Here is a 21834-nt window from a genome sequence, read left to right as displayed (position 1 = left end):
ATCTTGTCAAAGCCAATGGAAGTTTTTTCTGGAGATAGGACGAGTTTATGACCCTCATGGCAATTTCGTCCGTATATTCCTTTTTATTTTCCGGGATTCCAGTTAATTTTAGACAGTTTTTTTTAGTACTGTTCTAAATCATCCAGACGTGTCTCTAGTTGGTTTATTTGTGATTGCATAATATTCATTTTATCAGCAATTGTTTCTGAAATGACGTTTTTATCACTTCTTTATTAAGGATAATGCTCACAGCTTTTCTAGCAGTTTCTTCATCATGCGAGAAGCTTTCTTATAAATCATCTAGTTTGTGAAGACCGTTATCTGAGTTAGCCATAGAGGAATCACTTGCTTCACTTAATCTTGCTTTTTTTTTTGTTGTGTTTATTTTGCTTTGGCATTTTAATGGAGATCCCAGTTGAGATCTACTCATCACGCCTTCACTAGCTCTGACATAAATGTTCGACAGAATTTTTACATGATTTAAATTATAAGTTCAATTCCTCTACTAGCATATGGTACTATGATCACTACATATCACTTTAACACAAACTCACGTATGCTGGAGTAGAATTATCCCTGTTTTAAGTATATTTCACGGAGCTCAATTTGCACCTACTTGCTACATGGCTGTCGACCTTGACCTTTCGTCTTCGAGTATGAGATTTTGTTAACGAGATTTTAAAGTTAAAAATTGCATTTAATATATATATATATATAACTCATGTCCTTACAGAAATAACTAAGTGAGTTCATTTATATTCATTCTGAAAACCAAGTTTGCTTACAACTAGTTAGAATTTAATTTTACACTCCTTGCTCAATCCATTAAGTCGACAATCAATTTGATATATTTTGCACTAATCATTAAAATTCTTTTCATTGTACTTTTATGCTTATCTTCAACATGTTCAATATACAACACAATGCAATATACGAAAAAGCAATGAATATGTTACACTACAAAATTAGAAGAAAACTTGACAAATAATCTCGAAAGCATCAAGACTATGTATAATCTTTTACAGTTTTGAAATCCCCTTTTTTATAGCAAGTACGGAAATCGTTTTTGCCAATCTGTTCAATCATTCTCAAAATACTCTTGACTTCCTTATCACGGTCCGTCATATTTCCATCGATATCAATAAATCTTCTATCTATGTGATTTATGAGCATTTTGATATAGGAGTTGTCATCCATAGTATTAATGTATTCTTCTATGGTCATATTTTCATCATCCAATTTATCTTTACCAGTGAATACCACAATCATACACCGCTCAACTTGTTGACCAAAGTAGTCCAATAGAAGCTGAACACTCTTTTGTTCTTCATCAGTGTATCTCCCAATTTTTACAACTAACAATAAAACATGAATGGCTGCAGAACTAAAGTCTATCATATCTGGGAACTTTTCGATTTCAGCAAATGTTTCATTAATTGTAGTGCTTGTATCGAAGAGACCCGGTGTATCAAAAACAACCAAGCATTTATTGAATCTCTTTGAGACACAATATTGGGTCTCCGTTGTTTTCGACGTCGCAGCTGTTAATGTAAAAAAAAGTATCGGTGCCAAGAATTGTGTTTCCGATAGTAGTCTTTCCTACACCAGTTTTTCCAACAAGTAAAATTCGAATTTCTTTGGCACTTTCTAAATTTGAAAAAAAAAAATAATCTTCGTGTTGATATATATCTCCATTATTGTCCAACTAAAAGAATAGTCTTTAAATTTTATAAGTTAACGTTCTCTGCGATTGGAAAAGTGAAATAATAGTTTCGATAACTTCTATATGCATATGTGTAACGTATAAAGCAATATAATTGTACATAGAATGGTTGAATTAACGTATTAAGGAATTTTATATTGCTTGCCTTCATACATGATAAAAATGCATTTTGGCTCGACGGAGAAACAAAGAATATTCTCACAAAGAAGCCTCGACTTTCGTTAAACATTTTTTAACCTGTTAATTCAAAGTCCAACGGAAAGGCTATAGTAGGGAATCAATTGACTATATAGTTGCGGTTTAAATATATTTGATGTCAAAGAAATTGATAGATTTTAAGAAAGAATAGGAATTATTGTGTGCAATCCCTTCTCATAATGAGGTACACGAGGCCAATGGTCCATATCACTCTGTGGAATCCGGATAGGTCCATGCAGTTAACGATCGCACAATAAAGCATCGACTAAGAGGTTAATGACGTACTAATGCGATAACGATGAAGCGATGGTGCGATGACGATGATGCCATTGCGCGATAATGCGATGACGATGGTGCAATAGCATGATGCGGCAATGGTAAATATTGCTTCATCTTCATCGCAGTATCGCCATCGCATCATTGCGTCATCGCGCTATCGCTTCAGCTTACCATCGCATCATCGTCATTGCATTAGCATTATCGCTTCATCGCACTATACGAGGGTCATTCAAAAAATACGTAGACAATGCTTCTCATCGTCATATGATTATTACAAGATTATATATCAACACATTTTCGTAAACATAAACATTTATTTTGTCGATGTGTGAAGTTTCATTCCATTTGATTAAATAGAACTCATGTTAGCCAAAATTTAAAGCAACATGTTTTGTTACCACGGAGCACGGTTTACCAATATTGTAACGTCAAAATCAACGCTAAGAAAGTTTGTCAAAAGTATACTCTTTTTTATATATTTCAAACACGGTTTGTAGCGTCTTCTCCATTCAAAACACATATCCACAGCACTTAACACCTAGTTTGCTAACAATTGTACAAATATAGCTTGAATTAGAATGCTATTGTTTTCAAATTCTTTAATTTACCATGTAACTCTATTATTTCTGCAACATTGAAGCACATATTACGTTCAATGACGTTCCTAACTATTTTGACAATATTTTTAACTTTAACCTGTTTATTTGCAGTCGATCCATCGTCCGATTCAAACTCACTACCACTCAAAAATTGTATTTTCAATTTAATACAAATACACGGATTATTTTTCATACAGATCCTGGTTTATAAGGATTTTTTAAGCTTGTAGAAGAAGTTTCCCGAATGTAAAGTCTAATTTTATTGCTACTTGCTGCTCCGTGACGTCCTCCAACGTCATGTTTTTTTTGCCTTTTTTTAATCAAGTCCATATGTATTTAGAAGCTGATATCTTTTAACTGGAGCGAGATATTACATAACCTTATTTCATTTAAATTATTACAGCAATACTTTATTTAAACATGTAAATTTTATTTCGTTTCAGCTCCAATTATTAAAGGTATAGCTGTAAATACTATAAAGTGAAAATTAGAAAATTGCTCAATTTTGACGGTGCTCCGTGACCCCATTTTCGCTGTTCTAAATCCTTAGTAATTTTAATAAATATGAAGATACATTCCAATTTTTTTACTCAAATTAATTGAATCTGTTGTTAAAACATTTGTACCAAATTTGGATATAATATGACGTTAAAAAAGAAAGTTAGGACAAAAGTCTACGAACTTTTTGAATGACCCTCGTAGACCTCGGGATTCGAAAAAATTGTGATCCGTCATGTTCATTTGCACGCCTTTTGGACCTTTCTGCACTCATTAATTGTCGGACTTCTTCTTCTGTGTATGTTTTTTCTTTGCTTTTTGAATTTTCATTTTTTTTTCTTTCATCTTCTCTTATCATATCTTCCACTCTTTTAAAAATATCGCTGCTATAGAATGACTGACAGTTGTCTTTTCCCATTTTCTCGATCATTGACAGCATATGTCGTACTTCTTTCTCCCGTTCTTTCTGCTGCCCTCTGTATCCAATGGCCATATATCTTCCTTGTATTTCATGAAGAATAATGGCTAGGTTTGAACTTTTATTCATCGTGCTGACAAAGTCCTGAATAGTCATGTTTTCATTTTCTAATCTATCTTTCCCAGTAAATACTACAATCATGAATTTTTTCGCATCTTCTCCAAAAACTTTCATGAATAAATCTACGGTCTTTTGTTCTTCCTCAGTAAATCTTCCAACTTGAACAACCAAGATTATAGCATGAATACGAGGAGATGTAAGAAAGCAGCATTGAGATATTTCTCTGAGAACTTCCATTGCTGTTTGACCTGTATCAAAAAGTCCTGGAGTATCAACAACGACCAATTTTTTACCGAATCTCACCGATTCGTTGTACTCTGTTTTGGTTGTGACTGATGTTGCTGAGACTTTAGTATTGAATGCATTAAATCCTAATATGGTGTTACCTGTGGTACTTTTGCCAACGCCAGTCTTACCGATTAGTACCATCCGCACCTCGCCATTTATTTCTGTAAAAGGAATTTAAGATTTTTATTACCTAAGGTCTCAATCTCAGTATATTTATATTTCAGAAATACAAAACAGTTTTATAAAATTCTTTCTGAAAAGTTAAAAATTGCAATTAAAATATACAACTCTTGTCCTTAAAGAAATAACTAAGTGAGTTCATTTATATTCATTCTGAAAACCAAGTTTGCTTACAACTAGTTAGAATTTAATTTTACACTCCTTGCTCAATCCATTAAGTCGACAATCAATTTGTTTTGTCAATATATTTTGCACAAATCATTAAAATTCTTTTCATTGTACTTTTATGCTTATCTTCAACATGTCCAAGCCCCGTGGGGATCCGGGTTAGAATAGGTCCTCAGTGCCCCCTTGCTTGTCGTAAAAGGCGACTAAATGAGACGGTATAAACCGAGGCCCCGTGTCAAAGCAGGTGTGGCACGAAAAAGATCCTTCCCTGCTCAAAGGCCGTAAGTGCCGAGCATAGGCCTACATTTTCAGCCCTTCACCGGCAATGGTGACGTCTCCATATTCTGGAGATGGACGTTAAACAGTATACAATCAATCAATCAACATGTTCAATATACAACACAATGCATTATATAAACAAGAGGCCCATGGGCCACATCGCCCACCTGAGAATCTTTGAAAATTCTGTTTTTTACCAGATTTCCCCTTGTAATACATATTGTGACCTCACCCTACCTCAATGATCAAAATTTAAACAATTTGAAATCTACGCTACCCCAGGATACTTCCACATAAGTTTCAGCTTTTCTGTCTCAGTGGTTCATGAGAAGATTTTCTAAAATTTTTCCTATATATTTCTATGTAAAACTTTGATTCCATATTTTGTGGCCCAACCCTACACCCGGGGGTTATGAGTTGAAAAATTTCAGCTTTTCTGGAACAGTGGTTCTTGAGAAGATTTTTCCTATATATTTCTATGTAAAACTTTGATTCCACATTGTGGCCCCGCCCAACCCCCGGGGGTTATGGTTTGAACAAGTCAGAATCTACACTAACCCAGGATGCTTCCACATAAGTTTCAGCTTTTCTGGCCCAGTGGTTCTTGAGAATAAAATTTTTAAAGATTTTTCCTATATATTTCTATGTAAAATTTTGATTCCCCATTGTTGCCCCGCCCAACCCCCAGGGGTCAAAATTTGAACAATTTAGAATCTACACTACCCCAGGATGCTTCCACATAAATTTCAGCTTTTCTGGTCCAGTGGTTCTTGAGAAGAAGATTTTAAAACATTTTTCCTTCGGCTCAGGTGAGCTAAAACGCAATGAATATGTTACACTACAAAAATAAAAGAAAACTGGACAAATAATCTCGAAAGCATCAAGACTATGAATTGTATAATCTTTTACAGTTTTGAAATCCCCTTTTCTATAGCAAGTACGGAAATCGTTTTTGCCAATCTGTTCAATCATTCTCAAAATACTCTTGACTTCCTTATCACGGTCCGTCATATTTCCATTGAAAAAGATATCAATAAATCTTCTATCTGTCATTTATGAGCTTTTTGTTATTGGAGTTGTCATCCATAGTATTAATGTATTCTTCTACGGTCATATTTTCATCATCCAATTTATCTTTACCAGTGAAAACCACAATCATACAAGTACAACCTTTATTCATAGAATGTGACGCAGACAGGGATACCTGGTGAAAACCTTTCGCACCTTTTGAATTGCTTTGTAAAATATTAGTCAAAAGAGCAACGAAAAAAATTAAACATTTTTTAACCTGTTAATTCAAAATCCAACGGAAGGGATATAGTAGGGAATAAGTTGACTACATAGTTGCGGTGTAAATATATTTGACGTCAAAGAAATTGATAGATTTTAAGAAAGAATAGGAATTATTGTGTGCAATCACTTCGCATAATGAGGAACACGAGGCCAATGGTCCATATCACTCTACTGAATCCGGGTAGGTCCATGCATTTAACGATCGCACAATCAAGCATCGACTAAGAGGTTGATGACATACTAATGCGATAACGATGAAGCGATGGTGCGATAACGAGGATGCGATAGCGCGATAATGCGATGATGATGGTGCAATTACATGATACGGCAATGGTAAATATCGCTTCATCGTCATCGCACTATCGCCATCGTACTATTGCGTCATTGCGTCAGCTTACCATCGCATCACTGTCATTGCATTATCGCTTCATCGCACTATAGACCTAAACCTCGAAGGTGCGATGACGCGATAGTTCAGTCGTGATGAGTGATCCCCTTGCACCTAGCAGGGCAAGGGATGATGTATGATTGGAAGGGACAAAACTAAATAACATCTAACGGAAAATGCTTCAGTATAGGTATATGACTAGTCATGGCTTTAAATAGTTTAGAAAGTTTTCATTTGAATTCCGTTGTAAAAGTTTAATCTGTATTGTCACCCCGCCCTATAATGGGGTCGTAAATTTGACAAACTTGAATATACACTAACAGGTTATGCTTCCATATGAATATAGCTTATATTAACCCCCTTCCCCGCAGTCACGCACTTTAACGCATATACCATTTCCTATTTCTAACGCAAAATCATGCATATACCGTTTCCCCGCAATCACGCAATTTCACGCACTTTAAAAAGTTCATTTAATCTTTAATTTAATGCCAATTTCATTCTATTTTATACTTGCAAAAATCTCATAAAATAAGAAAAAAATATATTTGCATTATAATTCTACGTCATAATATTATTTACGCTAAATTTTAGAGAAACGTGTATCGCGCTATAAGGTGCTTGCGGGGAAATGGTAAATTTCTATTTCCATGACGTGAACATTAAGTGTATGTTGCATAACAGTTCAGTAAGTTGTAAAGAGTTAAAGAATATTATAATATATATAAAAAATTAATAATAGTTTACAATAATGGCTGTGCTGCTCTTGGGGAGATTTTTAAAGATTTTTCCTATATATTCCAATAAAAAATATTGATCACCCAATGTGTCCCGCTTTATTTTCAAGGATCATGATTTGAACAAATTTGAATATACATTGCTTCCAAATAAATATACACACAGTTAGTCATTGCTTAAGCTTTATTTTTTAAGTTGAGAATTAAGATTATGAAATTATTTGTCTATTTATCTCATACGTGTTGGTGATACAGGCCGTTGATTAAAGTTATGCTTTATCAACGGATAGATGCTTTATCAATAGCATTTCCGGTTTTGACACGATCCCTCTCTTCAAAATTTTATTTGAAACTTTTATTTGTGATCCCTATTATTGCCTTAATAAAATGAATGATAAAGAGCTATTATATCTTTAAAAGCCTGAAAAAGACTCGGATATGTCAAAGAAGTGTCCAAATTTTTTTATCAAGGAACCTGTGTTCGCTACTTGAAGACAGATCTATATGTTACCACCCCCGCCTTTTAAATCGTTTTCGGAGGAAGTAAAACCTAGCAGTTAAGTTGTTGTTAGAAGATTCATTTAACATCTTTAATAAGGCTTTTTTATATTTTGCTACGCATGCTTACCATGGATCAACAATGAATCTACAAGTAGGCCCCTAGCCTTGCCTATCACATTTTGTACTGCCACCGTCCAAAGAGTTCATTTATCATGATCCAATGGTCCGTACAACTTTCAGTCAGAAGTCTGTTTGATGTAAAGCTCCAGAAATTGTCAGATAATGTTTTCAAAGATGCAGATAGCAAAAATCCTAAATTTTGAAAACGAACTACTTTCTTTCGAGGTACATGTATGTCATAACATCAACGGTGCTACGTCATCAAGTTATACGTCACCAATTGGAATTTAGCAATCATTCATGTAGTTTGGCAGGGGAAATCTCAAAGTTTTGTTAAAACGAAAGTCGTATGAGATAATAAGAACATCTATAATTGTGTGATTTGATATTGGCTTTATCCAACTCGATGAAATGGTGTATATTCGCGAGGCTAGCCTCGCGAATATATGGATTACACCATCTCAACTCGTTAGATAAATCCAATATCAAATCACACAATATAGACATCCTCTACATGTCTCAATGTAAAATAAGATTGCCCAATGGCTCCACCACTACAGTCATTATTAAAACAAACCTGATCAGACAGATGATGCTTCCAATTTTATAAATATAACTGATTATGGTTGTAATAAGTATGGTGTCCCGATAGGGCCATTGCAAGAGTGTGTTAGCGAGTTAAAAACAACATGCTGGCGCATTAATGACAATGCACTAGCGCGAATTGTCATCAACATGCTAGCGCTATGACATAAATTCGCTTGTTTGTTGTATTCTAACAACACGAGCGCATTATTATCAACGCGCTTGCGCGTTAATGACTATACGCTATTGCTGTATTCTTGTATTGTTGTATACTTGTTTTCTTATATTGTTGTATTCTTGTATTGTTGTATTAATGACGATGCGCTATTGCTGTATTTTAACAACGCACAAGTGCATTAATGACATTAATTCGCCAGCGCATTGTAATTAACGCACTTGCGTGTTGTTTCTTACGACGTGCTAGAGCATTAATGACAACGCACTAGTGCGTTGGTCACAACACGACTTTGCGCTAACACACAACTAGTTGTCATTCACGCGCTAGCGCGTTGTCATTAATGCGCTTGCGTGTTGTCATTATCGAGCTTGCGCGTTGTCATTTACGCGCTTAAGGGTTGTTTCTAACGCGCTGATACACTTTTTCAATGGCCCTATCGGAACACCATAAAAAAGCTTGAGATTTTAAAAGATTTTTGCTACATTTTTCTAAGCACATGACTCTGATCCTACTGTTATGACCCCGTCCAATCCCTTGGTCATGCCTTAAACAATTAAATTGAATCTACACTACCTGAAAAGGATTGAATATTAATATGATTAACCCTGGCTTTGCTGGTCATGCTCAAAGATCTTTCAAGACAAATAAATTTCTATGTATAACATCGATACCCTATATCGCTTCAGTCCTATGCCCGGAGGTCATTAATTGAATATACACAATGTAAGAAGTTTTGTCGCTGAAGTATTCCGGAATTCACAGTATCGGCTATACAAGTCTAAATTTATGTTGAACTATTTTTGTCAATTAATCTGTACCAGATTTATTCGACTTCAGTTCTCTAACTCTCTTTTTTTAGTGAATTCTTAGCATTAGTTGGATACTCTAATTTGTGCATTTACATTGTAGTATACTTGTGTATATAATATTGTGTTTGTAGTGAATAAAATATTATTTGTTACCTGGTGTCCAACGAAATACGCTGGACGGGTTATCTACTTTATCCCCAGGGGACATGTAACACCTGGGGTCTAAGTAGATGGGGGAGTGCCGAGCACGCGGTTGGAACAGAACAAAAAAAGCTATATAAATAGGCAGACGTAGTTAGGTTTATGCAGACGTAGTTAGGTTTATTTGAATGTATATCGGTACTTGAGTTAGGAAGATTGGGGAAGTTAAAACTCTTTATTTCCTAGTATCTAACTATAATTAGACTATATGGTTGTTGGGATGTATTGTCCTGCTTTAACATTTGTTGATTCGTGGCCGTTGAGGGTACTGTTATCTGGGTCATACTTAATTAAGCGTATGACTGTCGCTTTACGGTGTTTGTAAAGTGTTGTGCCGTGTGTCTTCTTCTATTGTGGATCTGTATCTGTCGGTAGAGCACTGGTTTGGTTTTAGCCTGCAGTTTCGTTAGCTTAGTATTTTTTCTTGGCATGTTCTGTAAATACGTTGAATATATTTTGATATTTGTATATTTTGGCAGTGCACATTAGTGTCTTAGTTCTGTCCCTAAGGTCTAATTCTTATTTATCAGTCCCGATCCCTGAGTGTTGTGGGGAGGCCGGTTTGGCTCTAATTCGTTCCCTGCACGTTACAGTTTTCACATATTTCATTTTTCTTCTGGCCAAGTTGTTTTTGAGAAGGGTTTTAAAAGATTCATCAAATTCATTATTTCCATTTCTTATAGTTCTCTCTGCATAGACGTGGGAACCTGGGGGGCTAGGGGCTTAGCCCCTAACTATGTTTTGCAAAAATAGACATTATATACATGTAGGCACTGAAAATTGGTTTAGCCCCCTTTTGATTAACCCCACCCACCACTTTCAATCTGCTTCCGACGCCCATGCTCTGTGATAACTCTATAAAGCTAGGTGAATTAATTTCTTGATCATTCAACCGGGATTTTAATTTCGTCGGGTGAATGGTCAGGAGCCTTATATGCTTGTCAAACTCGTGCGGCTACCTTTGTTTTAACTCCATTGGACAGGAACTATATTGGATGATGGATTTTCATTTTTTAGGACAATACAGTCTGTTTTATTACTATCACCTCCCCACTCTCTGTTGTTTTCTTAAACTCCTATTTTATCTAACCACAAAACATTACTAATTAAATGTATAACTTGCAAATTATTTTTCAATTTTTTGAAGTTGCTGATAAATGAATTTCAAAAGGTCATTCAAATGCATGAATATGCAAGTTGAGATTTTTTATACCAACCTGAATATCTCTTTGAGCAATCTTGATCTTCGTCTCCTTCAAGTAATAAATACAGCATAATTAAAATAAAAATATCATTGTACAAAAAAGGGGTTAGGGTTAGTTTGGGTGTGAGTATAAAATTTTATCAATTGACATGGAAATTAAATGGTATGCATGAAAAGCAATTAAAAAAATGAACAATTGATCACCATTTTTTGCTTTACAGCTGGATGACGAAACTTCATACAAAGTGACAGATAGGAGGATGATGTAAATGGTTTTCAGACTCATTTCAAACCTCTTCTTCTGAATTCTGCAAAATAAAAATGATGGAAATGGAGCTGAATATCAATTTGAACAATAAATGAAAGTGCTAAAACACAATATGGTAGATCATTAAAAGAATTTCAGAAACAAAACATAAAAATACTAAACAATATTTCAATAAAACAGCGTATGGCGTGGGTACACGATATGTGTTATGTAATAACATCATGTTGTTCACAGCAGCTCAAAGGCTTCTCGAGATATCGAGTGAATACGAAAGTGTAACAGACAGAGAGAAATACACCTACACGGTGGGACGAGCAGACGAACCGAAATTAATTTTATCTTTCCGTAGATGAAAAAGAATGGATATTCATATTTCCTTTATTCAGCGCTATTTTTTACCAAAACTATTTACAATATAAAATATTTAGATGTTTTATTGTTTTGAGAATGAAACTTGTTCTTCATAAATTCTTTAACTAAAGTGTTTTCAATTTTGTCCAATTGAAACAGCAATTGAAACTGCAGAATGAAGTTGCGGAAAATCGTTGAGAGAGAGAGAGAGAGTTGTCGAATTCACGTGTACTATTATATGCTTTATTATTAAAAAAAAAGGGGGGGGTGTTAGACGATATTTTCTACTGTAATCAAACTTTCAAGCTTCATCATATTTTGAAATAGTCTTAAATATGATAAAATGTTTCTTATATCTTTTCTTATATTATACGAAAATAAATAAAACACATACAAATTAATAAAATACTATTATAAAGTTGTAATTTGCTTTAAAATTAGTGAAAAATAAGCATTTTTGTAGGTTTTTTGTCTATAAATATATCCCCCCCCCTGTGAATCACAAAAAGCTTGGCATAAATTTGAAAAATGACTCTCCATATTACCTGTTAAGAGGAATTTTTGTTTCACGGGAGGGTGGGGGGTGTTAAAAATATTTTCCGTTGATTTCTATAGTGAAAAACACAAGTTTTACCAAAATTATTCAATTCAATTTCTTTATTGATTCACCAAACTGTTGTCATACAACCTTGTTTCACATAAAAGACAAATAATAACATATATACATACATGCAAGTATATGGATCAGTGAAGTCAACTATGCAGAGTATAACAACTTGAAGATTAAACATAATCATCATGATCATTATGCAAGCAGTATAGTATGGACAGTGATGAGCTAATAAATGCATTAAATAAATACATTATAATTGTGCTTTATTTTTGGAACGCAATTCAAAACATTCATATAAAAATTCACACAGCCTTCTAGAATGAACTGCATTGTCAGGATTACATAATACTTTACAATGATTTTCTTTTAATACGTTATCGTTTAAATTACAGATGTTTAGAGGGCAGTACTTTTTTCGCAAATCTATATATAAGGGACAGTCATATATGAAATATATTTCACTTTCTACAAGAATTTTACAAAATTGACAAAAAACGCGATTCTTTTGGGATACAAGGCTTTGAATATCTGCCTACTTCAGTTTCTAAAGGATGTGCAGAGATTCTCAGTTTTGTTAATTTAGAACGTATAGCTTTATTCATTGGGTATTTTAAGTAGTCTTGTAATTCATAATTCTTTCTAATTTGACTGAAAAATAATAATTTACCACATTTGTAGAATTCAATGTTCTGAAGTTGCAAATTAACAATTTTTCTGTAAAAATTCTTCAAGCAGCTGCTGAATGTGTTATCAGTTATATCTAATGATGGAAGATTAAGTTTCTTTTTTAATTTATCAATCTGACATTGCCAATTATCCTTTACACCATTACTATATATAATGTCATCTTCTAAGGAAGCAGCAATAAGAATTTGATTTCTAGTGCCATTTTTATTCTTAACATTTTTGAGTAGAATTATAGAGTTATCTTTCTTTGTTTTCACAAATAAGTAATGTTTTATGAAATCAGAAAATCCATATAAATAATTATATCTTTAAAAATCTTAAAGTTAAATATCATTCAAATAAGTCAACTTTTGAAAATTGACTTGGGGGTAGGCAGGAGAATAAGACTATCATTCGCTTTTCTGTTATTCAATACTGACCTTTTTAAAAGTGTCATTTTTTACAGAGATAAACCACAGCAGTTGAATAGCGAAGATTATAAATTCTTCAAGTAGACATTCATAAATTGACCCAAGAATACCAGAATTTCTATCAATCTGGTTAAAACACCCCTGCTTATTGTTATTTATTAGTTTAAAATTATTAACATTAAAATTACCATAACCTTTGTTTTCACAGGATTTAAATACCGGATCCCGATTAAAATTGAACCCGACCTTAATATAAAAAATTAATGATTTTAATTATATATAGATAGGCCTATATAAATGATGTCGGACCAGGTAGGATAGCAAAGATAAACATTATATAGGCATTTATTGGATATTGGGGCGTAGGTGTAACCCCCCTTGACTTTTAACAGACACATTGCAGTGTATAGTAAAAGAAAGGTAATAGGTAGTGTTGAAAATTGTACTGAGAGAAGAGTTCGACACCCCTTCCACCAAAATAGGAATTAGGATTTTCGTGTTTGGAAGTGGAGAAATGTTCCTTTTTTTCTTTCTTTTTGCTCATCAAAACTACGAGTATGTACTTGGTTTATCTCCTAGGTACCTGCAGCTGCAGAGAAGATTTTCAAAAAAAAAATCATGTACTTTCACTATGAAATCAGTAGACCCCCATCCCCTACTGCAAAACCCTTCATGAAAACAGGAGCCAAAAAAATTTCAAAATTGTTGATAATAAAATCTTGAATTTAAGCATTTTTACTATATAATCAATATTGCCACCCCTAACACAGGAACCCCTGACCCATGAGCCTAGTAATAATAATTTTGGAAGAAGCACCTTTCTTCATCATCCCTAAGTACTTTATACATCGGCTTAATTTTCAGAACCCGAAAAGGAGATTTTCAAAGAAATAATGCACATCACAATACAATAAATTAAGCCTCGGTTCCTTTCTTGCAGAACCCCTTATCCTGGGTCCCCAAATTTCACGATTTTAGAGAGGCAACGTTCATCACCATAATTATGTGCCTCGATTATCTTTTTATATATAGGCTTGAGAGAGAAAAACGAAATTTTTAAAAGAAATTCAACATTTGGAATACCTAGGAGCAAAGAAGAAGATTTTAAAGAAATAATGTATTTTCATAATATATATTAGACAAAGCCCCACCTAAATATGCCAAGTTTGGCGGCTCGATGAATAGGAGAAGATTTTTAAAGAATACCTTAATATTTGGGATTTTTGTCCTATATACCGAAAAGAAGGATTCAAAGAAATACACAATTTTTGTTCCCTTCACACTTAGATAATATGCTATTTGCCAAAAGTGGTTGAAATAGGTTGCGTGGGTTTAGAGAAGCTGAAAATATGCAAATGATAAAGCGCATCGCACGACGCAAGATGCACAACGACGAATACAGAAAGCAATAGGAAAAACCCCTACATAAACAAATACATGGGCGCAGACATTTTGGACACCCAAGGTTGTGCGGAGGAGAAAATGCTAGCTGGCGCGTGATTGGTCAATAAGAGAAAAGACTTGTTATGTATTTGACAAGTGAAATAAAGTTGATAAAAATCTCATATCAAGACTTGGGTTTCTTTGAGGTATATAGGAGTTACAGGTAAAAATTTGAAGGGAGGGATGCACTTTGGTTAGAGATTTTCATTTGGTGTCAAACGCACCTAGTTGTAAACAAATGGAAATTGAAAGTAAAAGTGCAACGGCACGGTATATTTTTTCTGGCATTTTTTGTTTTCCAATATCTCGAACTTTCACGACAAAAAGACCATTTTCCCGAAATTCAATATATGTATCAGTGAGAGGTGCTAAAGTTTGTATGGAAGTCTATGGGAAAACATTTGGTGGTGTTTGTCCTATAGAAAAGGTAGAATTTCATGGATAAAAATTGATTACAGCCAAAAAATCAATCAGTTCCTATTTTTTCGGCATTGGGATTATATTTTAGTTAGTTTTGACTATTTGTTTAAAAATTAGAGGGTCTGGGTAAATTGGGGCTCACAATGGGGACTGCACATAGTGAAAAAATGCCAAACTTTTTGCCCTAGCTCTCATATTTTCAATAAATGTACATGTAAATAATTTTAAGTAAATATTTATACCGAAATTTACTGTGAATATTGTAAATAATACAATATCAATATTTATGGGCATCATCAATACACAAAACATATGAATATCCCCCTCGCAGTTTGAGAAATTCATTTAAATCCATGTATTTTATGAGTGTAGACATTGGAACAGATTGAATAATCCTCTTTCAAATTTGTGTTAATCAGAGTTGATTGAATAATTTATAACAAAATTTGACTGCTGTTAGCTAATTAGGGTACTTTGTTTTTACATAAGGGGCATAATCCAGCAGAAAAGCCAGTTTCAGTCATGTAATCAGTGCTGGCTTGAAATAAGAGTTATACTATTGGTGAAACTTAGAGATTACTAGTAGGAAATTTAATTTAAATTACAGTACAATATATTCTTGCTGAAAATACATTGAAAATGCAATAAATATGCAAAATTATAACTGAAAAAATTATGAAAAAGGTGTCTGAATATCCCTCCTCCTTGCCATATCCAATCTTGATATTCTGCTGAAAGGGGGGGGGGGGGTAATTTTGTGCTTTAATCATGCTGAAAAATGAAGGAATTTTGTTTAAATTTGCTTTATTTGAATAACAAGAGTCATGCTTATCTGCAGTTATTTTTTTTCCAATTTCTTTGATATTTTTAAAAATAATTATCTGAGTAAATTCTATTTAACATGATTTTTTTTAAAGGTATTACATCACAAATGCTTAAAAGAAATTCAAAAGATGGTGTAAATAATAAAAAATTAAGATATAAGCTGCTATATGCATTTATCAGTATGTTTTAATAAAATAAAATGTATTTTAGCAATGCATTATCAAGAAGGAAGAGATTAATGAACCCTACCCTCTTACAATTAACAAAACATGGACACTCTCGGGATGATCCTTTTGCTTTCATTAAGAGTTTCAAGGTATGGTTTTCTTAGAAAATCTAGTTAATCTCTTAATATTTAAGTTATTAAGAACTTTTTATAGATTATTAGAAAATAAATTTCCCCAGAACTGCAGTTATTTAAGCACTTTGCTTACAATTGAGCACTGTATTCAGTCAGACAATATGAGTTATCTGCCCTTGGCATTCAATCAATTTATTAATTATGTCATTGATAAGAAATAATATGCTAATAAATATATTTGCCTTTTATGAGAATATACATATTTAACATCAATTACATGAAATGATCATGAAAATTGGCTAAAATGTAGGTCACCCCCCTTCAAAATTACAAAATTTTCAATGGGGATGTATTTGATTCTCTGATGCCAGCAACCCACTGCTGATAGATTTTTTTTAAAATCTTATATACATTTGAACTAGAGATAATTCTCTTTCTTTCCACTGATTATTCTATCTACATTAGTTTTCACTCTTTCCATAACCCAGCTTTTTCTTACAAAAACCTGCTAATTTTCTTCATTTTTCATTAATAACGGGTACCTGCTACCCTGAATGATTAACATGATCTACCTTCAGAAATTATTAGAGATAATAAGAAAAACAAGCAAAACATAAGCGAAATTAATCATTTTATTTTAAAAGTTTGAAAGAAAAATAGAGAAATGCTTCAATTTATAGACATTTTTTCTGTTTCACAGATGTGGGTCTGATTGACTGGGGTGTGAAATGTAACAGCCAATGGTGTACTTAAGCTAAGACTGTCAGTCCCAATATTCAAGAGGTGAGATAAGCAATGGATATGTGTTCTAAATTTACTAAATTGACCACTTTTTATAAATGTTTCTTTTACTCTATAGGAAAAACCCCTACATAAACAAATACATGGGCGCAGACATTTTGGACACCCAAGGTTGTGCGGAGGAGAAAATGCTAGCTGGCGCGTGATTGGTCAATAAGAGAAAAGACTTGTTATGTATTTGACAAGTGAAATAAAGTTGATAAAAATCTCATATCAAGACTTGGGTTTCTTTGAGGTATATAGGAGTTACAGGTAAAAATTTGAAGGGAGGGATGCACTTTGGTTAGAGATTTTCATTTGGTGTCAAACGCACCTAGTTGTAAACAAATGGAAATTGAAAGTAAAAGTGCAACGGCACGGTATATTTTTTCTGGCATTTTTTGTTTTCCAATATCTCGAACTTTCACGACAAAAAGACCATTTTCCCGAAATTCAATATATGTATCAGTGAGAGGTGCTAAAGTTTGTATGGAAGTCTATGGGAAAACATTTGGTGGTGTTTGTCCTATAGAAAAGGTAGGATTTCATGGATAAAAATTGATTACAGCCAAAAAATCAATCAGTTCCTATTTTTCGGCATTGGGATTATATTTTAGTTAGTTTTGACTATTTGTTTAAAAATTAGAGGGTCTGGGTAAATTGGGGCTCACAATGGGGACTGCACATAGTGAAAAAATGCCAAACTTTTTGCCCTAGCTCTCATATTTTCAATAAATGTACATGTAAATAATTTTAAGTAAATATTTATACCGAAATTTACTGTGAATATTGTAAATAATACAATATCAATATTTATGGGCATCATCAATACACAAAACATATGAATATCCCCCTCGCAGTTTGAGAAATTCATTTAAATCCATGTATTTTATGAGTGTAGACATTGGAACAGATTGAATAATCCTCTTTCAAATTTGTGTTAATCAGAGTTGATTGAATAATTTATAACAAAATTTGACTGCTGTTAGCTAATTAGGGTACTTTGTTTTTACATAAGGGGCATAATCCAGCAGAAAAGCCAGTTTCAGTCATGTAATCAGTGCTGGCTTGAAATAAGAGTTATACTATTGGTGAAACTTAGAGATTACTAGTAGGAAATTTAATTTAAATTACAGTACAATATATTCTTGCTGAAAATACATTGAAAATGCAATAAATATGCAAAATTATAACTGAAAAAATTATGAAAAAGGTGTCTGAATATCCCTCCTCCTTGCCATATCCAATCTTGATATTCTGCTGAAAGGGGGGGGGGGTAATTTTGTGCTTTAATCATGCTGAAAAATGAAGGAATTTTGTTTAAATTTGCTTTATTTGAATAACAAGAGTCATGCTTATCTGCAGTTATTTTTTTTCCAATTTCTTTGATATTTTTAAAAATAATTATCTGAGTAAATTCTATTTAACATGATTTTTTTTAAAGGTATTACATCACAAATGCTTAAAAGAAATTCAAAAGATGGTGTAAATAATAAAAAATTAAGATATAAGCTGCTATATGCATTTATCAGTATGTTTTAATAAAATAAAATGTATTTTAGCAATGCATTATCAAGAAGGAAGAGATTAATGAACCCTACCCTCTTACAATTAACAAAACATGGACACTCTCGGGATGATCCTTTTGCTTTCATTAAGAGTTTCAAGGTATGGTTTTCTTAGAAAATCTAGTTAATCTCTTAATATTTAAGTTATTAAGAACTTTTTATAGATTATTAGAAAATAAATTTCCCCAGAACTGCAGTTATTTAAGCACTTTGCTTACAATTGAGCACTGTATTCAGTCAGACAATATGAGTTATCTGCCCTTGGCATTTAATCAATTTATTAATTATGTCATTGATAAGAAATAATATGCTAATAAATATATTTGCCTTTTATGAGAATATACATATTTAACATCAATTACATGAAATGATCATGAAAATTGGCTAAAATGTAGGTCACCCCCCTTCAAAATTACAAAATTTTCAATGGGGATGTATTTGATTCTCTGATGCCAGCAACCCACTGCTGATAGATTTTTTTTTAAATCTTATATACATTTGAACTAGATATAATTTTCTTTCTTTCCACTGATTATTCTATCTACATTAGTTTTCACTCTTTCCATAACCCAGCTTTTTCTTACAAAAACCTGCTAATTTTCTTCATTTTTCATTAATAACGGGTACCTGCTACCCTGAATGATTAACATGATCTACCTTCAGAAATTATTAGAGATAATAAGAAAAACAAGCAAAACATAAGCGAAATTAATCATTTTATTTTAAAAGTTTGAAAGAAAAATAGAGAAATGCTTCAATTTATAGACATTTTTTCTGTTTCACAGATGTGGGTCTGATTGACTGGGGTGTGAAATGTAACAGCCAATGGTGTACTTAAGCTAAGACTGTCAGTCCCAATATTCAAGAGGTGAGATAAGCAATGGATATGTGTTCTAAATTTACTAAATTGACCACTTTTTATAAATGTTTCTTTTACTCTATAGGAAAAACCCCTACATAAACAAATACATGGGCGCAGACATTTTGGACACCCAAGGTTGTGCGGAGGAGAAAATGCTAGCTGGCGCGTGATTGGTCAATAAGAGAAAAGACTTGTTATGTATTTGACAAGTGAAATAAAGTTGATAAAAATCTCATATCAAGACTTGGGTTTCTTTGAGGTATATAGGAGTTACAGGTAAAAATTTGAAGGGAGGGATGCACTTTGGTTAGAGATTTTCATTTGGTGTCAAACGCACCTAGTTGTAAACAAATGGAAATTGAAAGTAAAAGTGCAACGGCACGGTATATTTTTTCTGGCATTTTTTGTTTTCCAATATCTCGAACTTTCACGACAAAAAGACCATTTTCCCGAAATTCAATATATGTATCAGTGAGAGGTGCTAAAGTTTGTATGGAAGTCTATGGGAAAACATTTGGTGGTGTTTGTCCAATAGATTGCCCTAAAATAACTGAAGCGACGAGATTCTCAAAATAGAGTGTGAAAGTAAAACGAAATCGCGAATTATACAATCCGTTCACTCGGACTGACAATAACATTATAACGAATTACCAAACTCTGCTGGTGACCTAAAAAATATTTATCTGAATTTCCTCCAAATGAGTATTTTAAAAAAATTTCATAAAATGCTCTGAAATCTTAACTCACATATTGATTGTTCCGAAGATCTGTTTCTTTTCAAGAATTGATCAGTTACTGATGTGGCACTGTCGACGTCCTGTCTAAATAATACAATAATCATCAGCTTCTTCAGGATTTGATCATTAATGAAAATCATGCATGTCTTTTTATCATAATGGTTCTCATTTACTTACGCAATATGAGCAGTTTTGGGGAGAAAATTATTGCGAAAGTCGAAAAATATCGTCTGTTATATACTTCAAACTGAAGTACTTTCATTTCTACATCTTTTTGGAATTTTCCACGTACACAAATTGTCTTATTATAATGACAACTTTGTAAAAAAAGATCAATGTATTTTAACTATAGCTTTGGAAATACCTGCAAGTCTTTTGCTAAATGTAGCATAATAACAATACATTACTGGAGTCACAAGTTAATAGCCCTTTAAATAGCTTGCCTGACTAAATTAATCAATATCTACATGATGGAGTGAAAACCTTTCAAGCAAGACTTTTGTGGGTTTAAAATATGTCCTTATTTTATATTTTGAAAACTTTCTGTAAATGAAATCTTTGTTAACATCTCTACAATGCATACTAAAGAGTTGTTATTCTGTTAGGGGTTGTCAACAAGAGGAGTGATCTGCCCAAATTTCACAATTCTAGAGAGGCAACATTCATCACCATAACTATCCGCCTATTTTTATATACAGGCCTGAGGCAGATAAACGAATATTTTAAAGAAAATTTAAAATTTGAAATACTCAGGAGCAGAGAAGAAGATTTTAAAAAAAAATTATGTATTCTCATTATATATATTAGACAAAGCCCCACATAAATATGCCAACAGTTTGGCAGCTCGATGTACAAGAGAAGATTTTTAAAGATTACATCAGTATTAGGTGTTTTTGTCCTGCCCAAGAGAAAGACTCTAAGAAATTCGCAATTTTTGTTCCCTTCATACATGGGTATATAAATCATGCTGTATGTCAAAATTGGTTGAAATTGGTTGAGTGGTTTCAGAGAAGAAGCTGAAAATTTGTAAATGATAACGCGCATCGCTCGACGGTAGATGCACAACGACGTAAACAGAAAGCAATAAATCGCCCTAAAATAACTGTGAAGGGACAAGAGATTTTCAAAAAGTAGTGTGAAAGTAAACCGAAATCAAGAATTATACAATCTATTCTCTCTGATTGACAGAAATGTTAAAAATAACAAAACTCTGCTGGTGACCTAAAATATATATTTATATATCTCAATTCCCTCCAAATGGATATTAAAAACATATATGTCATGAAATACTCTGAAATCAACGCTTAACTCACATATTAATTGTTCCGAAGATCTGTTTCTTTGAAGAATTGGTCAGTTACTGATGTGGCACACTCCACGTCCTGTCTAAAAATACAAATACAATAATCATCAGCTTTTTCAGGATTTGATCTTGAATGAAAATCATGCATGTCCGCACCGAAATCTTTTTTAACATAATGATTCTCATTTACTCACGCAATATGTGCAGTTTTGGGGGAGAAAATGATTAATTGCAAAAGTCGATAAGAATCGATCGTCTGTTATATACTTCAAACTGAGGTAGTTTCATTTCTACTTCTTTCTGGAAATTTTCCAAGTATACAAATGGCCTTATTTTAATGACAACTTTTCGAAATTAGATCAATGTATTCTAAATTTAGCTTTGGAAATACCTGCATGTCTTTTGCTAAATATAGCATATAAGAACAGTACATTACTGGAGTCATAATTTATTACCAGTACATTTGCATCAAAACATTAGGCTGTGCAAAAATCAATAGT

At 33.1% G+C, this 21834-nt stretch overlaps 2 protein-coding genes and 1 long non-coding RNA gene across 9 annotated transcripts; 1 reads left to right on the top strand and 2 right to left on the bottom strand.

The window, feature by feature from the left end:
• Window positions 1-817: 817 nt before the first annotated feature.
• LOC134279911 (GTPase IMAP family member 4-like) lies at window positions 818-2267 on the bottom strand. Its single transcript, XM_062762327.1, has 2 exons — window positions 1926-2267; window positions 818-1599 (listed from the first exon to the last, which is right to left on the bottom strand). Exons 1-2 carry the CDS (start codon window positions 1950-1952, stop codon window positions 1006-1008), a joined length of 621 nt encoding a protein of 206 aa, XP_062618311.1. The 5' UTR covers window positions 1953-2267; the 3' UTR covers window positions 818-1005.
• A 442-nt stretch (window positions 2268-2709) lies between these two features.
• Window positions 2710-21486, bottom strand: LOC134279917 (GTPase IMAP family member 9-like). The gene is made up of 5 exons (XM_062762331.1): window positions 21345-21486; window positions 10971-11074; window positions 10780-10815; window positions 3504-4284; window positions 2710-2746 (listed from the first exon to the last, which is right to left on the bottom strand). Exons 2-5 carry the CDS (start codon window positions 11050-11052, stop codon window positions 2710-2712), a joined length of 936 nt encoding a protein of 311 aa, XP_062618315.1. The 5' UTR covers window positions 11053-11074; window positions 21345-21486.
• Window positions 14506-19529, top strand: LOC134279924 (uncharacterized). Of its 7 annotated transcripts, none has more exons than XR_009994787.1 (6): window positions 14506-14965; window positions 15994-16099; window positions 16785-16867; window positions 16944-17401; window positions 18427-18532; window positions 19218-19529. It is a non-coding gene; the product is annotated as an uncharacterized LOC134279924 (long non-coding RNA). The 7 variants fall into 7 exon arrangements; XR_009994788.1 differs by having other exon boundaries at window positions 16785-17401; window positions 19218-19300; window positions 19377-19529; XR_009994786.1 differs by having other exon boundaries at window positions 14506-14701; window positions 16785-17401.
• Window positions 21487-21834: the final 348 nt, after the last annotated feature.

Source organism: Saccostrea cucullata, unplaced genomic scaffold (genome assembly GCF_032062105.1).
Source record: "Saccostrea cucullata isolate Sc308-1 unplaced genomic scaffold, CSIRO_AGI_Scuc_v1 ctg882, whole genome shotgun sequence".
NCBI lineage: Eukaryota > Metazoa > Mollusca > Bivalvia > Ostreida > Ostreidae > Saccostrea > Saccostrea cuccullata.
This window is presented reverse-complemented; position numbering and strand designations above follow the sequence as displayed.

What these genes read in the sequence shown, in the direction of transcription:
- LOC134279911 (XM_062762327.1), bottom strand. Translation starts at nt 1,952, where the DNA reads ATGTTTAACGAAAGTCGAGGCTTCTTT. An exon ending in ACGAAAGTCGAGGCTTCTTT is followed by an intron (nt 1,600 to 1,925) that starts GTGAGAATATTC and finishes AAACTGGTGTAG; the next exon opens with GAAAGACTACTATCGGAAAC.
- LOC134279917 (XM_062762331.1), bottom strand. Translation starts at nt 11,052, where the DNA reads ATGAGTCTGAAAACCATTTACATCATCCTCCTATCTGTCACTTTGTAT. An exon ending in CAGCTGTAAAGCAAAAAATG is followed by an intron (nt 10,816 to 10,970) that starts GTGATCAATTGT and finishes TATTACTTGAAG; the next exon opens with GAGACGAAGATCAAGATTGC. An exon ending in CAATTTTTTCGAATCCCGAG is followed by an intron (nt 2,747 to 3,503) that starts GTCTACGAGGGT and finishes TACAATTGTTAG; the next exon opens with CAAACTAGGTGTTAAGTGCT.